This window comes from Chamaea fasciata, unplaced genomic scaffold (assembly GCF_029207755.1).
Source record: "Chamaea fasciata isolate MVZ Bird 193981 ecotype frontalis unplaced genomic scaffold, bChaFas1.0.hap1 SCAF_7, whole genome shotgun sequence".
Taxonomy (NCBI): Eukaryota; Metazoa; Chordata; class Aves; order Passeriformes; family Sylviidae; genus Chamaea; species Chamaea fasciata.
Window position 1 is genome coordinate 24,370,963 of NW_027094092.1, and position 26,394 is coordinate 24,397,356.

General features: G+C 36.0%; 1 protein-coding gene across 11 annotated transcripts in view; it reads left to right on the forward strand.

Annotated features, from left to right (window-relative positions):
* Positions 1–26,394, forward strand: part of PHF21A (PHD finger protein 21A) — a 130,671-nt gene that overhangs the window by 25,469 nt on the left and 78,808 nt on the right. For 6 of the 11 annotated variants that reach the window (XR_010721893.1, XM_066188026.1, XM_066188025.1 and 3 more), the window contains 4 exons: positions 4,882–4,921; positions 8,663–8,798; positions 13,049–13,081; positions 15,199–15,285. Coding sequence is in view for 10 of the 11 variants with exons in the window: in XM_066188026.1 (XP_066044123.1) it covers positions 8,745–8,798; positions 13,049–13,081; positions 15,199–15,285 (174 nt within the window). In the remaining variant the exon portion in view is untranslated. Of the gene's footprint in view, positions 1–4,881; positions 4,922–8,662; positions 8,799–12,436; positions 12,491–13,048; positions 13,082–15,198; positions 15,286–26,394 lie in introns of those variants that run through there. The other 5 variants (XM_066188031.1, XM_066188027.1, XM_066188032.1 and 2 more) reach the window with 2 other exon arrangements.

A 26,394-nucleotide genomic window follows, 5' to 3' on the forward strand; every position in this document is an offset into this window, starting at 1 on the left:
TGTACACTGGTGTCTGGGTACAGAAAGGAGCATTTTATTGATGCTGATTTATGAATGTTAGGTTTAATGGGGAGCCCTTGATATCAAGTCAGAAAGAACACCTGCGAGGCTTACTAATGGTCATAGGTTAGAGAGGCTTCTCTGATTCAAGAAATAGGCTAAGACTGTGCAAAGAAGAGGGGTTTATACACAGGTAAAAAATTAGAGCAACATACCTTGAATCTGCTCAAGTGACAGAGATGATTCTGAGATTTTAAAACATGTTTGTGCTAATTCTCTACTGGGCCAAATGTAATTTATCTTTTTGCTGGTGAGTGTGATTTCATACTCCATCCCACCCCCAAGATGCTAGGAAAGACTGTTCAGAAAGAGTTACTGATGCATGACCGAGCTGTCGTCATAGGACAAGATCTAAGAGGGTAATTGACAATTGTTTACATGTGTTTGGTTCCATGGCAAGTTTTGGTTGATATTTTAAGAATCAGCTGGTTTTATCTTTACACTAGAGATGGTCTTTTAAGCTGTAATGAGTCTTCTAGCTCATTTTCTACGTGTTAAATATAGTACTGCTTCTGCAAAGACAAATGATGGTGTTGCACACTTCTATTTAAACTTAGTTTGATAAAGTTTAATAAAGTGTTTCAGGGAAGGTGAAGCAATCTATCCCCGAGTGAAGTCAGCTTCAGGGATCTTAAACTCCAAACTGCATTTGTTTCATGTCGAATCATAGCAGCAGAAGAACTTTTAGGTAGAACTGAAGTTTGTAGTTTGAATCCTGTAAGTTGTCTACATGCATAAGCAGAAAATCCAGGCTCCTTGACCAGTTTAGGGGGAGTTAATCTATTGTGTGGGGATAAGGAAGGAGGAGCAGAGAGTAGTTGCACAGATGGACAAACTGGAAGGCATGGCTTGTACACTTCAGTGCAGTCTCAGTTATCTTGAGCAATCCTGTTGGTCCCTTTGCCACCTGCCTGGCATGTGTTACTGGGGCTGGCTGGGAATTCTCCCAGCTGCAGCACAACAGGAAGATCAGATTCCGCGCACTGGCACAAAAGAGGCTTGTTTTTATCACAGAAGCAACAGCACCAGCACTGCTTAGGTTGGTCATTGAAACGTGAGTCTTATAATAATGTAATTTAAAATTGGTTATATATCCTGTCTGGCCTGTGTTTGGTCTTCTTAAGACTGCAGAAATCCCGCCCTGTTAAGGAATACGAGTTGCTGACTTGAAAATCACAGTAAAGTATCTGCTATTGTTTTCTTAGAAGACAGTGATAGAGTGCTCCCTGTTTACAAGATGCCATTCAAATACGGGAGGGAGAGCTGTTGCTTTGAGGAGCTCACATCTAAAAACTAAAGTCCAGAGAAAAAACTCTGAATCCCTTCTGTGTGTTGTGTATTTTGCTCACAAACAAACAAACAAACAAAAATTAATAATGCTTTACCCTAATATTGTAGTGCAACTCTCTGAAATGTGAAAGAATATCAGGTTCACAATTGCCTGTGCACAGCATTTAGTCCTTTTTTTTTTCTTCTGAGTTCATTTTGTGCACTGAACATGACAAAGATCCTTTTGGCAAAAAGTAAAATATACATAATTAAATATTGTAACATGATATGAAAGTGTAGAGTTCCATGGTCTGACAGTAAACATTTGCTAGTTTCTAGAGTTAGGAAAAACGCAAAGAAAAAATTGCTGAACATGACATTTAATTTTTCCAGTTTTTCCAAGTGATTCTCTGGTTACAGTAGAATAAACTTGATTGTATAACTTGAAGGTAGTAATAAGTATCTAATTGTAATAACCAGACATCTTAATATACAGATAATTAGCATTTAAATAGTCTTAAGCCTTCAGGTGCTGTATGCTAAAATGTTTTCACCACCATGTGTTCTTCTGGTGTCCTCAGGTGCTACCAAGCCTTAAACATTGAAGTTTTGAGATCTTACTTTTCATAATGGTCCCATAAAATGAGTAACTTTTCTAATCATAGACCATATATATTTTTTGGGAAGAAGGCAACCCTCCTAATTTTACTCCCAGACCTGGGTTTTAAAACCTCCCAAAATATTGCAGAATATACTGTAATAACCCAAGAGTTAACCTTGCAGGCTCCTACCTTGGGCAGTTTACAGCATGTTTCTAGAGCCTTCAAAAGGCTACCTCAATAAATTGGATAGCTGAGATTTTGTGATACATTTCTGCTGTTGAAGTTTTTGTTAGAAATCCCTGTATAATGCTAAACTCTTCAGAGTTCTCTGTTGATATGAGTGATTGTGAACTGTGTTATCATAACATTCTAATGTGTTTTGTAGTGACCATGAGAGAGGCAGTGTGAGTTTCTATATGTACTTTTGCTGTGAACAAGAAATAATCTCACTTCATCTACAGAGCAGACTTTATCCCTTTTTCATTAATACCATTCTGGGTTGGTTTCCAGTATTCACAAATACAGGGAGTTGTCAAGAACCAAAGTCATATGCTGTTCTCTACTATAAAAATGCTAGGAGCAGTTGAAAAATCTGTTTAAGATGGTTGGTTACCAATCTTGGGTATTGGTTCTTCATTTCTCTTAGTTGTCTATGTAAGAAAACTTACCTGTATCAGACACAAGTTTTTCTGTGGCTCTCATTAGTGCGCTGCTTAAGAAGAAACTGAATTTTTATTTGTCCTAGGGCTTAGATGTTGAGTTAAAAAAGCCATGCAAATCAAAAGTTCAGAATGACAAGAAATTCAGTTGATACATCATTCTTTGTGCTTGTCCTCTTTACTAAATGAGGCAGGTATATTAGTAAAAATGGTGTATCTGCATGAGGGCAGAACTTTGTGTTGCCAGAGGTTTGACATTCAAAAGTTAACCTGTTCTAAAGACTTAAGGAAAAGCCTGTAGTAAATTATGTACAGAAGAGGATGCAAATATATTTCCATTCCCTATGTAGGTCCTCTCTAAGTGACTTCTCCAAGGCAACACAGTGGTTCACTTGGATAGTCACGATTAAACTCCTTGTTTTCTAAACTTTGTCCTTGGCACTTCCTGACTTCTGAGTCTCTCTTGCAGCAAGATTAAATGCAATCTGAAGGTTTGCAACTGTGCAGCTTTTTTCTGCACAGCTCTATCTTGATGGAGCTAGGGTCCTGCTATGGAGGCGAGTCTCTACGTAGGGGGAAAAAAGGAAGGAAGGAACAGTTGCTGTTATTTTTAAGTGACAGCTTTCTTGTCAGGTTGTGTGTACATGTGCTACAAGTAAATTGATATTTTTCTTTTTTTAAAATAAAAATCATGCTTATTTATTCTCAGACTGCATTTGCAGATGTGCAGTACTGACTGTTTTGTTCAGCTTTCCAAAGGCAGTAATTTAGAGCAGTGAGCTGGTTTTTTTATTATTATTTTTTTATTAGTAGCATGGACAGATAGTTGTAGTTGCTTGTTGAAGAGGGCATATAGAACTTGCATGATGAAAGGGCTTCCTCTGTAGATTTCTGAACCAATTAAGTGACTGATTGATAGTGGGAGGTGGAGGTGACAAGTAGGATTTTAATACCAAAAAGAAACAACTAGAGTTTGAGAATAATACCTGTCTCTTCAGCACCCTCAAAAATGACAGCTTTTAAATTCTGTAGCATCCAGAGCAAATGTACTTACTTTGAATACAACCTCAGAGCAATCCATACTTCCCAGTTCAAAACCTGTCATGCTAGCAGCTGGATGTCATGTAAACTAACCTGAAATCACTCTAAAATTAAACATCATCTGTAATATTCTGTGGTTCAAAATGCAGAATAAAATTCGAGACTAGGAGATGGACAATACTGTCACTGCCAGCAGTAGGCTTCCTGTTTTCTGTTCTCAGTGGTCATCAGCCCCTGGTTCTGCTGGTTAGTAAATGGAAACCGTCTACTTGTGCTGGTCTCCGATGAGCAAGAGGTGGCTGTGACTTTCTACTGCTATATCTTTTTATAAGGCTGGGGCTTAAACTTCAGCTCTGCGGTGACTTATGTGTGGATAGAAACATCTGCAAAGATCTTGTTAGCTGTGAAGTTAAAGCTTCAAATACACTAATATTCTAGAAGTTTACTAGAAAACTGGGAGTATTTTGGAACTTTTTTTTAGCATCAGGCAAAGTAATTGAGCAAATGAGTTATCACTTACATTGTAACTATCTTTTTAGAACTCTGACTCATGAGTTTTTTATGAAATCATGTGGTGATTTCAGAGGTATTACCTTGCTGTGCTACAGAATGTTCTACCTGTGACCCAGGCAGCGTAATGGGCAGTGCCTCTTCTTGGCCTCCACACTTGGTGTCCCACCATATTGGCTTAGACTGCTGTTTGTTTCAGTCCCCAGCAGTACTCTGGGATTTGAGCTCTAGTGACTGTGCTGACCTACCACCTGCTGTACCATCTTTGGGCGTTGGTGTAACCTCTAGCAGAGATGGTGGCTAACCTCGTCATATTTAGCTGTGGCAATTGACAGGGCTTATGTTATAGATCTTAATAAATGTAATGGAGAGAAGGTCTTTCCCCTATGGGAGGGGAACACTGACCTTGCACAGGACTAGAAAAATTTGTGCCTCTAATTGCTTCTCCCCCTAGTGACAGTCATAGTTTGTATTTTAATCCAGATTAAAATTGTAGGTCTCCTTAGTTTTCCCTGCCACTTCAAACAGAATTTCTTTCAAAGTGATGTTTTATAGTTAGCTTCAGCATTTTAAAAAAGATTACAATTCCCCTGAAGAAAAACCAACCAAAACCCCCTTTCTAAAATCCCGACCCTTCCCTCTCCAACTTTTCCAATATTTGAGTATTTTTTTTGTTTATTTCAAACTCTAGTTAAAATATTTGTAATTATCTTTTTTTTGTTGTTGTTTTTCTTTTGTAGGAGGGGGTAGAGAGCTGAGAGGGTAACTTGTTCAAAACTGGTAAGTACTTCCCAAGGCTAAAGTGACTTACCTAAGAATAGATGGTATGAAAAGCTGGCATCCATTCCTGGAAAAGTTTGATGGTTACTGAAACTGAAATTCTATCTGTTCTTATATTCAGGAATTAAGTCTTAAGAAGTAAATGTTGCTGATGGAAACCCCAGTCTTATAAATAAAATTTCTGTAAGGCTGGGATTGGGCCCAAGGGTCTGGAAGTACAATGGACATTTAAATTCATCGACTCAAAAATAATAATGTTGAGTTGTTTTGTTTTTTTCCTGTGTAATGTGAAAACCAAATTTATTTGAAGGGATTTTTGGCTCAGAAGGACTTCTCTCTAAAAATCTGAATTATTCAGAGTCCTTCCATACACACAGAAGGCATTCATGGCTTTGTGTGTGTCCTACCTTTTTTATATAAATATATATGCCTTGTCAGCTGTGTTTCTAGTGTAGCTTCCAAAATAGTTGTAGTTGAAATAGTATTGTGATATTTTAGAGGTTCCCATGTAGATTGTATTTAATTGAGATAACAGAAGTGTGAATGCACTTATGTGATTATTGTAGAGTTCAAGATTTCATTCAGTCTTCGAATATTTAAATAGTCTATACGTAGTGCATTGGGGCACTTATCTGAGTATGAAATTATAAGTCTTCAAGCAACCACTTAAGAAATAAATGATTATTGGTAATAAATGAATGCCAGCAAGAAATTGAATGGAGGACTCCTGCCTCCCAATAGTTGAAATCCATCAAAAAATGCCTCATTTACCTCTTACTTAGTGTTCTTCCTGGCTGAGACTTGGAAGTATGTCTGGATGTACAAGATATCCATGTACTCCTGAATCATCTGCCTTCCTTTTGGAAATCACCAATTCTTGCCTTGAGCAAGGCATTAGCTTGTTTTCCTTTAAAAATAATGAGATGAAGAATTTTTGCAGGCCAAGCTATCCATGCAGTTTCAGTCATCTACAAGCTTCTTGTCTGAAATAATTCCACTACCATAAGAACAAAGTGGAAAATGCTCCATGTTCTATGGTTAATTCAGAGATGGTTTTACACCTCTTTGAATGTGGTATTGTAGGTCATTCATAATGCTACTGAACTTGAGTTTCTAAATCTTCCCTTTAAGTTCAGTCTAAAAGAATAAAAGTTCAAAAGTACTGAAAGATTTTGCACTAGCAAAATGTATACCACTTACGTGGTTTTTTACCTCCTCTCAAAGGAAGTATGAGCAATATTTAACCAGATGCCCTGATAGATATTTATAGACATTATTCTATGTGAACAGGAAAAAAGCAGTTTAGGTTTTGCTGGATGTAAGGAATGATAGGGCATTTTTTTGCCTACCTTTTTTTTTTTTTTTAATTGTATTGGTGGTTAAACATTGGACAAATGTATAAGGTCATTCAGGGAAATTCTAGACAGGGATAACTGAATAGTTATTCCTGCTTGGGAAGGGAAGCTGCAAGTGTGTGTTCTAGAAAGAAACAAATTATATATATTTCATATTCAGAATTTGGCAACTTGACCGAACTTTTAAATTAAATATATTTTTTCATATTTATACCCCTATAAACATAGCTAGGCTGAGCAACTACTTGTTTTCTGCTAGGCAGTGTCACTTTTTTACTTGAACCTCTTAAAAATTAATTTTGAAAAATCTTGGTAGCTGTTCAAGGCATAGATGCAATTACCTGGGATTAGTTTTTATGAACCATCAATACTACAATTTCTATCTGTCAAATTAAGTTGTGCATTAATAGATGTTGCACAATCTTTATATGTTCTTTTACAGAAATACCGTGTCATATTTGCCATGAACGTGTATTGGACTTTACAGTAACATATATTTAAGTGATGAATATTTTTTATATTCTGAGTTAACTGTTTTGCTGTTCTACACTCAACTTTGAAGTTAGTATGTAGCTACAGAGTTATAGGAACTATTCATCATGTGTGCCTTCTGATTTTTTGAAGACACACTGAGAAAGAAACGGACCACATCTGGCTATCTTTACCCTGGAACTGAATTTCCAAGGGTGAAAAAGACTTCTTGCCTCTGTAGTGGGTTCCAATTTTCATTAACCTGTCTCCCACGTGGTTTTCTGAAGCATGGCTTCTTTTGAAACTGCAGTGGTAGGGACTTGAAGCATGCTGTAATTGTTCTTGTCAGTGAGTGGAAGTAATAATCCATGATTCTGTTTTCTCATTACTGTTTGTGGTAATAGGACAGGGAACTATTTGTAATTTCCATGTATCCCTTGATACAGATTAGGGTTTTATAGAGACTAGTGCTGCAAAGGCAGCTGTTTTCACTCATCTGTGTCACATGTGGGAGAGGCCCTTGCAGAAGGTCATTGCATGTGTTGGCTAGAAAGTTTGAATAGGCCTTTGTTATTTAAATACGTAACTTTAAGCTAATAGCAGACAACATTAACAAAGAGTTTAAATATAATGCTTTTTAACCCCCCTTTATAGTCTTCTCTTTTTGTAGCATATTGCTGTTTGAAAAGATAAATGATAAGTAAACAAAACAAAACAGACACCTTCAACCTTTTTATTTTCAGGAGTTCACAAATTTGTCCACTACTTCAGTTTACTGTAGTCAGACAACATTAAAATAAAATTCTTTAACTTATGGGAATTACTCTCTTTTTTACAGCCTGCATGTCTAATCAAAACTGTCATGATCCTTTTGAAAACATTGCAGTCTCATTAGGAAGGCCTCTGAGTCGTCAATAACACCTGTGCAATGATTGTGAGCAATTTTCAAAAAATAAAAAAATAGGAACTATTTTAACACTGCACCAACTCCTTAATTCTGGTGTCTGGATGAGAAAGTGACTGAAAGAATTGCTATATAATGTTTTCCAGTGACTTTCATGTGTATGTATTTATAGATGTTTTTACACAGGTTCCACTATGATTTGAGCATATGGGAATCTTAATCCTGTTTCAGAAGCTGATACTTGTAACATATTTATGAAAAAAAGTCTCTTGTCCAGCATTCAGGGGTTTTAGATGTATATTTGATAATGCTTTTCTCTGTCAGAGATTGAGGGGATTAATTTGTTTGTAGTACAAGGGAAGATGCTAAACTTTATACTCACAAGTAGATTTCCAAGATTAAAAAGATTATAAAATTAATCTTTTTGAAATGTCTTGTGCTGCTTAATATCACTCTTCTGTTCCTTCAGAACAGATTTCAAGTGAAATTACTAACTTGGCACAAACTTTAGGCAGTGAGTTATTAATATATTAATGTTGTTCTGTTAAATAACATGCACACTGTCCCATCTAAGAACAGCTCTGTAGTATCATGGAAGTGTGTTAATGCAGTACATTCAATTTAACTATTTATTGTGGTTGTAGAATTTTATTCTCCAGAATAAGTTTTCATCTACACAGATTTTTAAAACATTCTCAGTAGTTAAATTTGCTAATTTAATATGCAACTGCAATAGGATATTGGTAGGAAATAGCTGCCTGCAAACTAAGATAAGGGATAAGTATGTCAACTTTGGGATATGTGGGAAGTAACAAATTTGGCTAAATGACTCCAAGGCAGGCATTTTGTAGAGCCTGCAGATTTCTTGTGTTCAAAAGGCTGACTGTATTTAGGCTAGAAAACTGCGTTTGAATATAGTTCAGTATTGAATTCTTGTTGTGTTATAATCTCCTTTTTTCAAATTGACTCTTCTCCTTCACTAACCAAAACAAAACCTTTATTTTTCTACAGGACTGGTGTTAAAGAGGAAACCAGAAACTAAAGGCACTGGAATCAGCAAAGACACTTCTAGAGAAAGTGGAGAAGTTAGAGAATGGAGCTGCAGACTCTACAGGAGGCTCTGAAAGTGGAAATTCAGGTTCACCAGGTAATTTATATACTTTCTTGCTTTAAGCACTAGCAGCATTAGTACTGCTGACAGTATTACTACTAATGGGAGCATTAAGCAATATCACTACAACTATAGGAATAATTCTTTTATAAGCTTGAAACTACTTCAGAGTTTTATACTCTGCATTTTGACCTGACCACCTGTTGTTTTTTAGCAAATGTGAAAAATCTACATATCAAGCTGTGGGTGGAGATTTTTTTTAGTATTTTGTAGCAGTAATAAAAACATTCTGAAACCTGTGTTCAGCTGCTTCTGTCTGGAAGTTTTTTCTGATGTTCTGACGCCAACTTCAGTATTCAGCTGGCAATGGAGGAATATGGTGGAGGGATTTTGAAGTGAAATGTATATAGTGCTGTGTAGTTTAATCTGGCGCTTCTCTTCTGGAATGTTTTCTACTTTAGTAGCTTCTAAACTATATTTTTGATAGCCAAAATGTTGTAGTGCTTGGGCTTTGTAAATTTTTACATGTTGGGTCTTTTTACTAGTAACCTGTTCAATACCATATGGCAGTAGGGTTGCAATTTGCCATTGTTTTACAATGTCAGTGAGGAACTATTACAACTAATGATACTAAAACCTAATTTAGTCAATATAGGAGGACATAGGCATATTAGTTCTTGGAAGAAAATTATTACAGCCATAGACACAGACTAGCTGCCAACTTGAAATGTTAAATTTTACAATGAGACCTTGTCTAAACACAGTTCTCCAAGTATTTCTGATGCTCTTCAGATAGCTGAAACTCACAACTGTTACACAGTGGATAAAAGAAATATATGATAAGTAACATTGATCAGTGTAGTCCATCATATGAAATTTGGAAAATGTTTCATAATTACTTGGTGACTTGTCTAGAATGTGATCTGGATGGCTTATTCAATACTTGCTGCAATGATGTGCATGTTGCAAGAACTTGAATGGGTAAGTTAGTAAAATCAAGCTATGTCTGCTTTAACAAAATATGACTTACAGCCAGGGAGGAGAACCTGAAAAAGCTGAAGATGGATTTCCAGAAATGCAGATAAGTATTTTGCACTCCTCAGTAACTCCAAGGCCTTTGTATTCAAAACTTCAATAAAGTTTGTTGCGGAGGTAAAGAAGTTCAGAAATTACCCATGACATTTTGCTGCAGACATAGAAATATTTAAGGCCAGTAAGTAATTTTTTCAAGTATTAACTACTGTAAAACAATCAAAATGTTAGTCCTGCTCATGCTTGCATGACAGTGTTTACCCCTTGTATGCATCTTCATTCCCCTTTATGTCCAAGTGAACCAAATATTTTAAGACTGTGAATTTTGAATAATCTTTAGCATCTGTTCATAATGACACTGATGAACAGGGATAAAGACTAAGAAATGTCCAAAAAGACCTTTTTTTTTAAACTGCTTAAAGTTGGTGAGGTTTTTGACTTTTTTTACTTTAACTTTGCCCTGTTGTCATTAAAAGTGAGCTCTGCACAAAAATCACCTTTAATTGGATTTGGTTTTAGTTTATGAAACTAGAAAAAACATTTTATCAGAAGGTTGTCCTTTTTAATTCAAGATGCTGTATATTTCTATAATTAAGGGTGAGAAAAAGTATATGTTTATAGTGGAAAATAACATTTCCAGCAAAATGTTGGGTGCTTCAGTAAAGGTTTTGTGAACTGTGCTTGCGTGCTTATTGCTTGTCAGCATGCACACTGATAGAAATTAAACTGGTTTTGGCACAAAAAAATCTTCAAATGAAATGCTTGAACTTTCTTATACAGCTCTGAATTTTGTAGCCTAAAGAGATGTAATATGTTCCTTCTTTTCACTCAGAATTTATGAAGAATTTGTCTCTCGTCATCTTTTATTTCTCTAGTGTTTCTTTTTCTGAGGACTCTCTAACAAAGCTTGCCAACACTCACACGGTCATGGTTTGTTGTCCTGCTGGAAGTGGTGGACAGGTGCCTGTGATGAGCATAAGGAATTCAGCTCAGCTCTATCGCCAGGCCCTCCCAGCTTCCTGATGCACCGTGTTGCCTGTGACTGCTTACATAGCTGTACAAGTGATTCTCAGTATGATGTGGTTTTGTTTGTAGAATAGGTCCTTGGGTATTGCCTCTTTTGTTCACTTCCAGAACCTTGTCTGAAGCTTTCATAATGCTGCTTTGGCAAAATGTAGCTGAAACTACCAGTAAAAACCCAAAATAGATGTTTAGTTGTTCAGAAAAAGCTACTTTTTTTGTCTACTTTCTATGATCAGAAAATCCACCATGAATGACACCTGACCAGATCACTTCTGTATGAGTGTACAACTTGAATATTCTAATGTCTTCCATGTCAAAGCTATATTGCTTGTCCTAAGAAGAAATGCATCAAGTCTAAGTAGTTCATTCTGCTACTGTGTTGACTTAAGATAAATTTGAACCAGTCTACTCTTCATAGTTTTGATCACAAGAGGTGTTAAAAGGACTTACATTCAGCTATCCTTACAGAAGGGTTGACTTTCATGGATGATTCCTCAAGCTGATATGTGGAAGGGACCTAAAGCATCCTTGTCCTTCTCTTATTTCATTGCAAAAAGATCAGTAGCTTTTAAAATACCTTAAATTTAGCTTATGTTTAAGAGGAATATTTTTTTCCCTTAAGATTGCATGACGTAGTACTGTGTGATTCAAAAATTTAGCAATATTTTATGAAGAGTTTACAGTACTGACTGTATTGTCTTATGACTGTGTCTGCAGGAGCACTTTATATAAAAACTAACAGATTTGTTGCTTGTCAAGCTCCAATGTGGCAGGAAGCACCAAGAAAAAATGAGCTGACTGTGTTCCTGTGATGCTGAATGGCAGCATGACGAAACAATAATATTCAGTGTAGATAAATGCCAAGTGATGCACTTTGGAAAAACAGGCCCAGTTTTACATCTGCAATAGCAGGCTGTGAACTGGCTGTTGGCAAAGTGGAAGGAGTTTTTGCAGTACAGAGTACTTGAGTGTTGCACGTAGTTTTAAACTTTGCCTCCAGATGATAGAGGCAAACTAGAGAATTACAGAAGAGTGTGATGGAGACAAACTAGAGAATTATGGAAGGGTGCCAAGAGTGAACAAAGTAATGGAATGATTCATGCATGAGGAGTCGTTCAATCTGAAGAAGTGAGGACTGATGGGGGAATATGTGGTGTGGAAAAAATGTAAGAAGAAGCTGAGAGAAGCAGCCATAGAATCATACAATTTCTTAAGTTGGAGGGGATCTGTAAGGATCATCAAGTCCAGGTTCCAACTCCTCTTGACTCAAGTCAGCTCTGGTTTTCCATAATCCTATTAGTCCCTCATACTTGCACTGTAAGGAAACAGATTCAAAAGAAAAAGGAGGTCATCCTTTTACGTAAGAGTCCTGTAATTTAACTTGGGAAAGTATGGTCACAGAATCTAGAATGTTTTCCTGGTTCAAAAAGTAATTAAAGCAGATCAATGAAAGAAATGTGTGTTAGTAGCTACTAAACCTAAGAATTAATCTTTGAAAATGTTAGAGATGTAAATTTCTACAAATTTACCAAGAAATATATTAGGAGTTTTTTGTTTACGTTGTGTCTTCATTTTGGGCTCTGGTTTTCTTTGGTAACTTTTTCCTTGCTTAACTATAGACAGCATTCTCCTGCAGCTGCCTGAAGGAAGTGAGGGAGGAAGAATAGTGAATGGTAACAATCTGTCTATTTTCCTTTTGGATGTGGAGGGCATCTCTTCTACAATGATCTCAATCTCTCTCTGAGGGAGAAAAGTGGCAAAGATACTTCTGAGCATGGGTCTTCCATCTGGTACCAGCCAAGCCAACACACAGGCAGAGCTTTAGTACTTGAAACATTCTGCCCTTGAATATACAAACAGCTTTTGTGCCTGCAGCGGTTGTCTGTGGTTTGTGTTTCTTGTGACTGCAAGCAAAGAGGGGAGCAGTTCTAGAGGAGACACAGCTATTAGATTATTTTACCCAGCTGGCATAAATTGTCTTTAAAAAGCATCACTTGTTCAAGAGCTGTTTAGGAGGGGCAAAAGTGATGACTTAATACAGTACTTTTACTGTATTAATAAGAATGGGTTTGGAAATGTTATAATACTGGACTCTAGGCTTTGCTATTGAAACGTTGTAAACGAAATATTTTGCTTTTACAAAGGTTCTTTAAAAATACTGAATTTTAAACTGTTCAACGAGATTTGTAATGAAAATGTTCATTGTATTGTTGCATCTTTTTTCTTTCTAGAAATTGGTTGCCCAAATGAAGCAAGATCCACAGGTAACTATTTATTTTTATATTGGATCATTTTCCTTAAAAATGCAGGAAATAACAGTGCATGAAACTTGAGGATTTTAGATACTTTTGGATCACCTTCTTCCTTTGCGAACAGTCTTTAGAAGAAAACTTTTTCATAAGGTTTTGAACAATGACTGTTGGATCGTTTAAAACAAAACCAAAATTCTTGCTATTATGGAGCTTTTTGCCTCATACATATTCTTAATAGTTTAAATCAAGTGACTTTTCTGGGCTGTGCTGCAGTTCAGATGAGCAAGCATTAAGTTTCTGATTCTATTGGAAGCTGCTCTCTATAAAAGCATAACTTTTGTTTAAAGTTATTCACAATAGCTTTTTTACTTTTTGGAGTATCAGAAGGTTCACAGCACAAGAAGAGGGAGGCTGTTCTGTCCAAGAAACTTTGTCGAAACAATGTAGCTTAAGGTTGTGTTCAGATTGCCTGTTTTGGGTGTCTTACCAGCCCTGTAGTGTCCATAGAATGGACACTTGGCCTTGGGGAGTTTCATAGCTACTGAAGCTGGATGACTGGACTCCCTGTATAGACAGCAGAAGTCATCCCTTTCCCAATGACTGCATAAGGTCCCTGGGCTTTCTTGTACAACAGTTAAATGCTCCTGGATGTTGGATGGGGAGTTCTGTGGAGCTCTCAAACCAATCTGAAATGTTGAGTAGAGGGATAAAGGCTGCTCACTTGAGGCTTGCTGTTAAGAGCTCCCATCCCCATACAATAGTAAATGTCCTGTAATTTTCTGAATGTACATTTTTTTCTGAACTCAGTGAAGTGAGAAGACAGCTTTTAATAACACTCAGGTAGTTAAACCTTTGACAGGGAGGGTTAAGCAGAGTATATTGGAAAATCTGGTTTTTTTGAACGTTCTTATTCTGATGGGATTTGGGTAAGATCTGCTGCTCTTATTCACTGGTCAGGTCTGCGAACAATTAGTCTGCAGAGAAGTTCACTTTCAGTTCATATTTGCTGAAAGTGAGGTCATGCTGCAAGCATCCATGCAAGGTTCCTAGAGTCAGAAAAAGTAAATTGGGTTCCTGTTTCCAATGCTCTTAATGCATTTTTATCCCAGATTATTAAGTAGAATCTAGTAGAAGCAAGGATGACTGGTCAATATCTGGTTTTGCTGGAATCAGAGACTGTGTGCAAGCTGAGATCAAAATGCATTTCAAAACTGGAGCAATATAAAAAGAGGGAATATGCATGAAGTTCCTGTGATGATATTAGTCTTATGTTTTAGGATTTCTGCTTAGCAGACTAAGCCTGCATAATCTATATAAAAACTTTACAATGTAAATGAGAACCAAAAAAGTGGGAAAGGAGAGAAATTAAGGAAAACTTGATTCCCTGTCACGTTTCTGCAGAGCTTCACAGGTTTTAAACTAAGGACAGATGTTTCTTTAATTGTTTTTTATTTCAGTAGAAAAGAAAAAGTCCTGGTAAACATTGTTTTCTGTCTGCATTTTTCTAATGTTGCTTATGGCTTTAAAATCTGAAACTTAGAAAAGTGCTACTGTAAGCGAAGTGCTGATATGAATGATGTGTCAGGGCAAATGTAATTCTCTCTAGCACAGTATAAGGCATAAGCATACATGGAAATAAGGACTTATGTATGTTTGCCTTCAATTGATATATGTGTCAATTAAGATTTAATAGATATGCTTGATACTCTACACTGTTAAGTGCAAATGTCTTTGTATAAGTAGCATAGGTGAGAATGTTTTAGATGACATACCATAGCATGCTATTATATACAGTGTGATATTGTTGTATTACATATTAACAAACATTTAGTGTTTAATTTGAAAAATTGATGAAACGAGTACAAATGTGCTTTGTAATGTGATAAGCACTAATGGATGTTTTAATGAAATGTTCTTTCCAAACTGGACTATCTCTGAGTGCTAGAAAGGTCCTCTGATTATTGTTGCACTCAGTGACTTAAATAAGGCTTTGTTGAGCCTTTTGAATTTTATTGGCTGTACATCCAGAGGTGCTGTATTTATAGTACACTATGCAAGAACAAAACAAAAAAAAAAATCCACCTTCCTGCTACTACTCTTTGTTAACAAATGGAATATCTTTCTCACAGATATTTTTTCTTTCTAATCAGAATGCTGATTTGAAGAAACAACTTCATGAACTCCAAGCCAAAATCACAGCTCTGAGTGAGAAACAGGTAGGGAAACAGGGATGTATTTTTAACACTGTGTTCTAAAGATGTCTCTTTTCCCAGCTTCCAAGAGAGCTGCTAAATCTTTAAGTGCAAAAATAAGCGTGGGCAACCAGACATTTTTGATTTTTATTGGATTTCTCAACAAAGGATAGGATGAGTAGTTGTGAGTCTATCAAACAAGAAACTAGTTTAATAAGTGGAAGCTATAGCAGTTTTTCTTGTGTTGAAACTAGCATTTTATATGAAGGGAGATGGAAAAATGGATTAATTTGTTACTTTCTTTATTACTATCTTGGAACTTCTTCTAAACTTGACCATTCTGGTTTAAGGCAAATCTTCAGAATTTGACTTAGTAGGTCCAAACTGTGTTTATGGATTTTTTCTTAATGTTAAGACCAACTAAATTGTGTCAGTTATGGGTACTTAAGAGAAAATTTGAAAATTAATTGGATGCTTTTATCATGATAAATTACACCACAATTTTCTTATGTTTGCCATTTGGTAGGAATTGTTTGACAGCTCTAAAGTATGAGTAATAATTACAACTGAATGCTTAATAGAAAGATTGTTGAACTTGAACATGGGCCTTATGAATAACAAGAAGAAAAATATGTAATATTGACATGTCTACAAAACTTGTTCTCACTTTTGTTTTTAAAAACATAAAAGAGCAACCCATGCACAAACCCCCATACACCACACTATCCCATCCCTTAGTTAACCAACTTTAACAGTCCCTTAATTGTTTTGCTTAATATGTCAATAATAGAACCAAATTAGGTCAATAGATTAGACCTTTGAAGAGGGAAAAAATTTAGATCATTGATAAAATGCATGAGTGTCACAACTAGGTACCTCCATTCATCTGTTACTAGCTGCATGCGTTCTGTTTTGAGTATTACTATCCCTATGAAAATAGCCAGACAGTGATTAATGTTTATCTAGAAATTTTGTGTACTGAAAAATAATGGTATATTTTAATAGGAGAACTGTGAATCTAGGGCGAAATGTGTAAGGATAATAAGAAAAATGATCTTTTAATGAGAATAGTAGTTCAACAAAAACTGAGGTATTGCTGATGTGATAGCGTGTCTTTCTTGAAGATTATTTATTCTCTAAAACCAGCATGAGCCTCTGCATGTGGCTATGTCTCACAGCAAGCTGTTTCAGGATTCTCTGGTAAGCTCTGGATGCCCATGGTAATTTCAAAATGAGCTTGTCTTGATGTCATGAAGCAGGCTGTATTGACTACCAGTTCACGTGATGAGCGCAGACAGGCAATGAGACACTGAGTGGAATGTAAGAAAGCAAGTACATCCTACCTTAAGTTTTAAAATTGTATTTATAACTCTGAAGTTATGCTGTAGAATGGTCTATACTAACATGTATTTTAAGTTACCCATCACTAGAAATGGAGCTGTATCTTTTCTATTGAACTCAAAGTGCTAAAGCACACTTGTTCATGGGATGAACATGGGTTAATTTTCCAAAATATATAGAAAGATAACTTTGATTTTACTTCTGCCACACAGTGAATACACTCCGTATGAAGTCACAGTTTTTTGCTTCTTTGTATTTTTGTGGGTTGATTATCAGAACAACAGTGAACTTCTGTATGATTGTTGAAGTTAAAATATTTTATCTCTACCACTGGACTGCTGAGCTGCCAGTGTTACAGATGATAATGTTGTTAAATAGTGTGTCTGCTAAAATGCAACGATTGTGGTAAATGTACATTCTGGGAAAAGAACCACAAGTTCCCTGTGCAGAGAAGCGCTCACTCCCTCTTTATTTGCAGGAATCTGTTGTATAGAAATCTGTGGCTTAGCAATGCAGTTGAGCAGCACCTCAGAGACCACAATAAAGCCCTTTAATCTGTTTTCACTTTCACTTCTCTTCAGGAAAAATCATTATTATCAATTACTTTATGGGTAGAATATTCATCAGCAATTTAATTTTCACACAGCATGGAGAAATATGCAGTTTTGCACAGTAAATACTGCAGTTTACATCATGCAGTGCTTGTGTTAAGAAGAGGTACAACATATGTAATCTGTACTTTTGTTTAGAGCCAAGTAGTTCTGATGCCTGATATCCAATGGATAAACTCTGAGGGCCCAACTCCACTGTAGACAGTTATAGGAGGCATAGTGGTCACTGTTCAATAAGCTTCTAATGAAGTTTGAGAAACTAAAGTTCCAGCCTATGGGGTGTCTCTGCTTGGAGATATGGAGCTGAGATGCTGGTGTCTGAGAGGCAGAATAATAAAATCTTTCTGGCTTGTGAAAAGTTATGTCACCCTAATGCATGCTTTTTATTTGCTCTCTTATTTAATGAAGTTGGATGAAGACTTGTGCAAGAACCAAGTCAGCGGTAGGTTTAGCTAAAAGCTTTTAGTTGCTTTAGGACTTCCCTCTGTTTCTGAAGCATTGTGAGAGCAGTGCCGACACTTGCTGCCATTCGCTGCAGTGCTTGATAGTGCCTTAGGTGTCTTGCTGAGAATTAATAATGACTGTTCTGTTCAGAAGTTTGTGAAATTGAGGAGATCTGGCAAAGTACAAAAAGAAAGCAGGTAGGCTGTACAGTGTGTAAGTTTAAACCTAAAAAAAATTGTTAGCTGATGCCGGGTTGAACTGTTATAAGGTATATGACATAAGGTATGTCATATATCCATATATTTTTTGAAAATGTCAGAGGTGAAAATAAAGGCTTTGATTTGTTACACCTGAGAGATGATGGAGCAATGTATGCTGAGTGTGTTAATACTTGAAAGGAAAGCTGCAAAAAGAGAAAAAACTTACTTGCAGATAACTTGCATTTGAAGGGCAGTAAGCTTGAATCCTTCAGACTAGCATATTTCCCTCTGCAAGTCTCTTTGTGTTATTTTCACAGAGTTCTAAACTATGCTTACTTCTTTTCTAATCTGTGGGCAATAAAGGGAATTCAGTTGAATAGTCTTGCTCCTCAGCTATAAAAATGTGAGAGCTGCAGTCTGGAAACTCTGAATGCATTTGTTTTAAAAATGGTTTTCTCTTTCTTTTCCGACCGCCCTCTTCAATAAGGAGAAGTCAAGAGTAACTTTTTCAGAACAGTTTTAATTGCCAAATCTAAGGTTGAGTTGTAAATGTGAATTAATTCTGTTGCTTTAGAGCACTGTTGTTTGGGTTTTTTTTTCTATGTTTTCACATCATTGGGAGAAAGTTAACACCTTTTCCTTTGCTTTTTATTCTACAATTGTGTCTTCTCTTGGCCTTCTGATTTGTAGAATTTTACTCACAATTATTTTGTATTACTTAGCTTTTGTCTGGGTTAAATACACTCTACAATACAAAAACTTAAAGAATGTATTTTTTTAATTTTTCTATGCGGAAGTTTATTAGTATATACTTTTTTGTTTGTTTGTTTTGGGGAGGTGGGGTGGAAATTGTTACCAGTGAAAGTGGGAAAGACTGAGGTAGAGCAGGGCTAGTGTAAAGGAGGAAGGGATATAATCTTGAAGTAATACCTTTTCTTCTGCCTCTTTTCCCCCATAGTTAATTAAAAAAAAATACACTTAGACATATATCGTGATTGAGTATGTATCATAATAATACTTTATTTTAAAGACAAGGAAGAGGTCATGTGGGCAGAAAAAAACCATGGGTTTTTTAGCAAGATCATGTCAGATATGGAGGAATTTCTAAATGTGTCCTTATCACAATCTCCTGTAAAATTTAGAGCAATATTCTGTCGTAAATGTGGAAGAAAGCTTACACAAATAGTCTTTTGACTCTATGATAAAAGCGTGATGGTAATAAGCATGTACGAAAGAAATCACATTACACTTTCCCTTATATTTGAAAATAAAATGCAAATGTCTCTTCCTGTAGTTGCAGTGAAATGCATTGAATCTTTAAGAATAGTGTTGTGAAAACTCGACTTGTATTCTAATGTATTTCCTCTTGACGTGGAAATAATAAAGTGGATCCCTTTGTTATTTTGATTTCTGAAGTACTGTATATATGCAGGAAAAAGTAATCAAAAATAGTTGTGAGCATATATATGCTATATGGAGATATTTGTGGTCTTATTTTTTCACAGGGGAAAAACTTCAACTTACTTTATTGTGAAGAGCAGTCGAAACTGTGGAATATAATTAGAACAAATGCATGCCATAAAAACAAGTTTATTATTATGAATAGGCAAATCTAGTGAATTTTGCTTGTATTTAGAGCAAATTGAGATAGATGAGGTTTTTCGAAGTCCTGTATGTTCAGGGTGAGACTCCTTTTAACTTTGCCACTAAATAGTAAGTAATGAGAAAGGGGATTTGGGATAGATGTAAAAAATGACAGAGTGATTTAACCGTGGTTTTGTATGGTTAAATGAATGTAAACATATGGTTTAGATTAACAAAGGAAACTTGTTATTTAAGTTTCCAAAAACTGTCAGGAATAGCTTTTAAGCATTACTGTTGCTATATTTATTACAGGTACCATAACTTAGTAATGAAAAGATTGGTAATGTGCATAAATTCATCCTATGAGACTGTTCTTCTCAAATAGTTGTCAATCATAGTAAAGGTGAATTTTTATGGAGGCTTTTTGAGCACATTATCAGAAAATTGTACCCGAAACACGTTCCATCATGTTCTGTAAAGAGAAGCAGCAGTGTTTTGGTGAGAGGAATGTAAGCTCAAGAAAGCTAAAGAGCAGGAGGGAAACTGGGTACAGTTAACACATAGGGAAGAGCACTTCATGCTTGTACCTAAGAAGGTAGGCAAGGTACGCCTGTGTGTTGTAGATATACCTGATGAACGCCATCAGAATTTAGGACTAAAAATCTGGGAATAAATATTAAAGTCACTACTTACTCCACCAGTTTTATCTGGAGTTTCTGATACCTTTCTCCACGATTGATTGAGGGTGTACTAAAATGCCAGTTATTCTGTCAGTAATGGATCAAGTGTGCAAGTATGCCATATGAGTGTTTAGTTACTAATAGCTTGAGGCAGGTGATGTTAAATTTCAGTTCCAGTTGTTTATCTGGAACTCTTCGTATTACTAAACACTGATTTTTTTTTTTAAATAAATGGCATGAATGATAAAGATATGCTAATTTGCATGTAACTGCAAGCATCCATTTATGCCAACTATTTATGAAGCAGTTGTAAAATACATGAAAAAAACCTGTTTGTAGAATCCTTCTTAGATAGTTTGAAGTAGTCGGTCATTTTCTCCTGTCAAAAGGATACTGGTCCATCTGGACAAAAGGAGAAGTAAGTTAACTGCCTCAGTGAATTGTCAGATCCTTTTGAACCCTCTGATCAGTGTGAACAGCACCTGTTTGGAGGTGAATATTTGAAAAATCTGCATAAGCTTACTATTTTAATCTTTGGTATTTATTTAATTTGCATCCAAATATTGTGTGAAAATGTGAATATAATGACTTCTCATTAAGTTATCATCTTCCATATTCTCAAGATATACTGGCTGAAGCAAATTTTGATGTTGCACAGATGATTGTAGCTAGGCAGAGTGGATGCATCTCTCCCTGCTGCCTCTTTTGCCCCAAATTCTCTTGCAAAACTGATGCTATAATCATTTGTATATGACTGAAATATTGCTAAGCTGTCTCAGACCTTTTATAAAGCTTAAATCATGATTAAACCCATACTGGCATGTAAACTTGGATTTCCCATTCTTCTCTTAATGTAACTCCACCAAGACTTCTCACTGTTTGTTTGTGAACTTAATTTTTGCATATCTAATGTACATTAACACTGGAGTAACTCAATTTAGGAAATGTAAATGACTGTTTTGTGATGTCATTAAAAAGAAGAAAAACTTTCCACACCTCTCCCCTGCTACTCTTCCCTCAGCACTGATTTTCCAGCTCAACTTTTAGTTTTTGAGTTCATGTTGTATTTAAGCCAGATTTGGAGGCAGCTGGAGAACTTCTTTAATTGAACCTAGTTGGATAAATCTTTCATCTTCATATAAGCCAGGGCGTAACTCCAAAATAGCCTGCTCTGCTTGAAAATCAACATTGTAGATAGAAAATGGGCAATTAAACTACAGTATTTCCTCAAAAATCCCCTGCTGATGGAGAGAGTTGGTTATTAGATGCTCCTGCATGTTTTGACTTGCCAAACAACCTCACACATCACTAGTTATTTCAAAGCTACTAGTCTCTTTTCCCTTTTATTCTTGAAGGGAAGACAAGCGAAGCATTAGATGATGATGACTGGGATTTAGGCTGTTTTGTATAGCACCCTTAAATGCCTCTTAGTTGGATGCTGGGGAAAGGGATTAAATCTACTAATGAATTTTTATAAGTTAAAACAGACTAAAGTAGTTAATTCTGCTCTGTTCTGCATGCCTCAGTGGAACAACCTCACAGCCACAGAAACAGTATTTTGATTTACTACAAGTTAGAAAAGGAATCAAATCCAGGGACGTGCTTTTCAGAGCCTTATGGATCTTTAGTTGCTATTGGAATTGTTTGGTTCCTAGCTTTTCTGAAGTGTGTTGAATTTTGGAAAGGAGTAGAGAGAAAAGACATTGTATCCAATATTTAGAATATAGGCAAAAGCTTGTCTCTGCAGTTTTTTCTCTGCTGCCTGGTACTCGATTTGAAAACAAACGACTTCCTGAGATGTGGGGTTTTTTGTGCCATGAGTTACTGACTGTAGCACGGCCATGGGCTAAAATACTTTTATTACTAAATATTATCTTATTTGTTGGTACTACACCAAGAACAAGACTGACTGGAGTAGACAGTGTTGGATGATTTTTTCCCATATATGGGTCATACTACACTCTCATAAGGTATTGAGGAATCACTCCATTCAAGTATTGGTGCATAGGTTCAAAAAGGACTGAGATGGATGTGATAATGTTGCATTGCTTCTATAATTCTAGTTTGGAATTGTTTTCTGTTAATTGTACTGGCTTTTACAGGTGGACTAAGGGTCCTTTGTGATGGACAAATAAAGAGGAAATACACCTTTCTGGAAGTGATTTAGCGTGATGACGTATTAGGGAAGTGTGAGTGGGTAAAATGAATGTACACTTCATAAAAATATTTTTTTTAGGTTTCACTTTTGTAACTGAATGTTGTCTGTCCTTATTACTCTCACTCTGGATTTTTTCCTCATTTTATTGTGGAGACTGTGATAGTCTTGAAGGGCTTAAAGTGTGAACAAACCTAAAGTATTAAAACGTAAGAATGCTCTTCACAGAGTTTCCTGAAGTCTGAACTTTCTTTTCTGTATTGGCACTGTTGGAGGCAGAGAATGCAGCCTTCATCCTTAGAAAATCTTGATGCTCACTGAAGTGCTAATCTGGTATATATTTTCTGTTCATGGAATTAAGAGTGTATTATTTTCTTCAAATATGGGGCAAGTCAATGTGAATTCACCCATTTCTGGTCATTATATAGAGTCACTTTCTTTCAATATTTTATTCACTTCTGAGTTAACTGTTCAAATACTTGTTCTGACCTTCAGAAATTCCAGAAAGTGTATAGTCTCTTTAGGACAACTTTTCCCCTGCTGTTAGATTGCAAGTTAGCAGAGACATCTGGTGTAGTGTCAGGGAAGATAGGTGGTGGCCAGACAAAATGTAAGTTTTCTTGGTGTGATATTGTTTTTGTTTTAATTAGGTCCATTATTCTTTGAGCGTCTCTTTATCTCCTCCTTTGTTCTAAGTTTGTCAAAACTGGTAGTGAAGTGCAAGGGGTCTTCTTCAACTTTCCCCACTAATAGTAACATAAGAGGTTGATTTAGGCTATAGTGACTGCAGAGTTTGATGGAAATTTTGCTGAAATGAAGTCCAAATGTGGGGGATGAGTAGAGTGGTAGAGACACCACCAGGAGGCAATTCACGTGAGGGAACCTAATTTTTACCATTCTGTGTTGGCTTTGTGAAGGCAACTCTCACTCTACTGACTATAGAAAACTATTAGGAAGATTAGGCTTCAGTTCATTACTTCTTTTCCCTGCAGAGTTTATCTGATGTGTTCTATGAAAAAGAATTCTTGTTCTATTCTGTCTCTTTTTAATTCAAGTGTCTTCTTGTAGTAAACTTTTTAAAGCTAGAAGGGAGAAAGCCCTTGAGTTCCAATGGGCATATCTTTGTCCTCTGAACTCCCTCCAGAGTTAGGTGAGGCAAGTTAGAAACAGTTAAGAAGTTATAATTACTTTTTTTCCCCCTTGCCTTTTCTTTCTCAAGGTTTCTTCAGTAAAATGTTGGCAATGTGTCAATAGTAAATGGCCATTAGTGTGTTAAAGAGTTGAACCCAGACTGCCCTGTGTAGCAAGGAGAAATGAGCTGGTTTTTTCCTTACTCAACGAGAAAAACTTCAGTGATTGTTTGTACTGTTTGTAGAAGGCAGAACTTGTTTATCTTATTTTTCCTTTAAAAAAAAAATACATCGGAACTATAATACGTGATGTGAATTTTTGAGATATATGCTTTAGAGCTGCCTGATGTTCTGCAGAACAGCGAGTGACTATCCTTTTATTTTAGACTTCTGAAAATTTGAATACTTGGCAGTATTTAAGCCTGTGGAGTCTTGCTCTATATCCATTCACTCTCTTTATAAATTGGTTCATTTTCAGTCTAGTATAGCAGTTTTTCAGAGCAGCGGTTGGTTCTTCAGAGTTGTGGCCAGCACAGAGTGCTGTGGAAGTGCATGATTGTCAGCAGCTTTCTAGCATCAAAAGCTACACACACACCTTTGGGCTAGTAATAAATGCTTCAGCAATCAACTTGGACAAAATTAGGTTCTTGGGTTCTCAGACTCATTCTAAATTTTGTCATATATCTCAAGAAACAGACGTATCCCATTCTCCAAGTAAATAATTTGGGGAAAGCAGTTTATAGCATCCCAGTATACTAAGCTCCTAACATTTGTCTCCTGGGTAATTAAAATTTTGTGGCCTAAAGGTACTGTGCTCTGTTTAAAACTTGGAAACTTAATTTACTACTAAGTTAGTATATTAATCTCCTTTAAATATTTGCTTAGACATGACTATCACAAAATAGATTTGGAATTTATTGTAGTCAGAGAACTGATGAGAATCTCAGTAATTTCTCTCAAATTACTTTTAAATGCATTCAAGTAGTTGCTTAGCTTTATTTCTGACAATTTCAAGAATCAAGAATGAAATTTCTGCAAAGGTCCTAATTTTTGAGCAAAATACAATTCGGTTAAATGAGAAATGCAGGTACTGCAAATTCAGTTTTGATCTGTTGATGGAAAGATCTTTTGGAGAGGGCTTTTAGTTTTGAAATACGGGAGTTATTACGGATTTGCAAATCAGTTTGTAGTCTTGAATATTCTCTATAACCTTTTGTTTAGAGCTACGTGCATCTCCTGCTAACAGTAGCATTGGCCCTCAGTGAGTGTGAATTCAGATTTTAAAATCTGATAAATCCTATGGCTAGAGTTCAGTAAGCATTGATATGACGCCATTTTTAATCTTCAGTTTTTCATCTATTCTTCTTCTTAGACTAGCAATCTGAAGGCCATTAAATCCCACTTACATGGAGAGCTATAGAGAGAAAACTCCCAAGAACCCACAGAAATTGACACTTAGTATGCAAATGTCTCTGGGGGGCTGTGAGAAGTCAAGCAGTCTTACCAACAGCAGATGAGTAAAATGGTCTGTTGGGCAAACTCGCTGGCCAGCTGGATGGATCTGCAAATGGGATTTTTTTTTTTAAATTAATTTTTTTTTTTGGTTCCCAAAGTTGTTAGGTGTAGTATTAGTTCATAAAACCAGAGTACTTGGAAGAGAGGAAATAAATAGACAAACAATTTTGGAAATAGCTGTACTTCCTGGGTGTACCTTACTGATGCTCTATAATACATTTTCCTGGATAAACCAGGTAAAACCACAGCTTATGGTTTTATTGTGTCTTTGCAGTAAATGCCAAATGCATTGCTTTTATCATTTGCCATAGGAAGGTACATTATGGTAGTATAAAAATATGTCAGGTTCTATGTCCCTAAACCTTCCTTTCTCTTTTAAGATTGCAGGCAATAATCAAAATGTTGTGTAGGATGACCCTGCAGCAGTGGTGTGGCACTATATGGGACATTAATATAGTGTACCTGTTTATGGTAAAATCACCTTGGACTGCAATGTGGCAGTGGTAGGTTTAAGTCCGTGTGTGATATGCTGGGGTTTATATTTGAATAGCAAGAGACAGTTCCAGTCCTCATGCTCAAGAACAAAGTTTCCAATTTGAAATTCTGCATTTCTTTTACTCTGCTTTTTAGTTTTGAATGAAAATGCCACTTTTAAACTAAATTCCTTTAGAACAAGAGTTAGTATTTAATAAGTTTGTACTTCCCCTACAATAGTCAGGTGTGCTCTCAAAGCACTGGCACTACTGATGGTGCATATGAAATAATCTAGGTAGCTCTTTTTAGAAAGTAAAGGGTAAATAAAGAGGTTTTGCCCTTCCCTCTTTCTTTATTCTGCTAATCTCCTTTTACTGTATTAATGTACATCAGTAAACCCAATGTTTACTGATGTAAACACTTTATTCCATCCATTATGGGTTTTACATCTTTTGGTTTTAGCTATGTGGAACTAAACTTGATGTACTGAGTATACTCTTTGTGGGTTCCAAGTTATTCAAAAGTTGCTTGAATGAAAATTGCTGCTCATTTGAAGCTTTGCAGGTGATAGAATCTCCTTCACCTTCATAGTTCACTTAATTACCTTGAATGGTGTCCGTTTTGCTAGCTTTTAAATTTCTCTATTCAGAAAAGTGTGTTTTTAAACACCATGTGTATTATGGCATTTAGCAGATAGTTAGCTTCTCTTCTGACCTCTCCTGAGATAGCAGGAGACCCATTTAACTGACACACATACAGTCATTTTGAGCCTTAGCCTTCAAAAATATTTTAGTGGGTCAGATGTCTCCAAAATTTCATTACATCCCTTGTTTGCCTTTAAAATATTAATGATCAGCTCTTGCAAAATGCTGATTAGGACTAGAAAATGCTGAGACAAAAAGTTCATCTTAGCGCTTATGGTCCTAGAGGTTTTTCTGTGTTTAGCTACATGTATGAACCCATATTAAAAAATTTAAGATATTTTTAGTTTAAATCTCT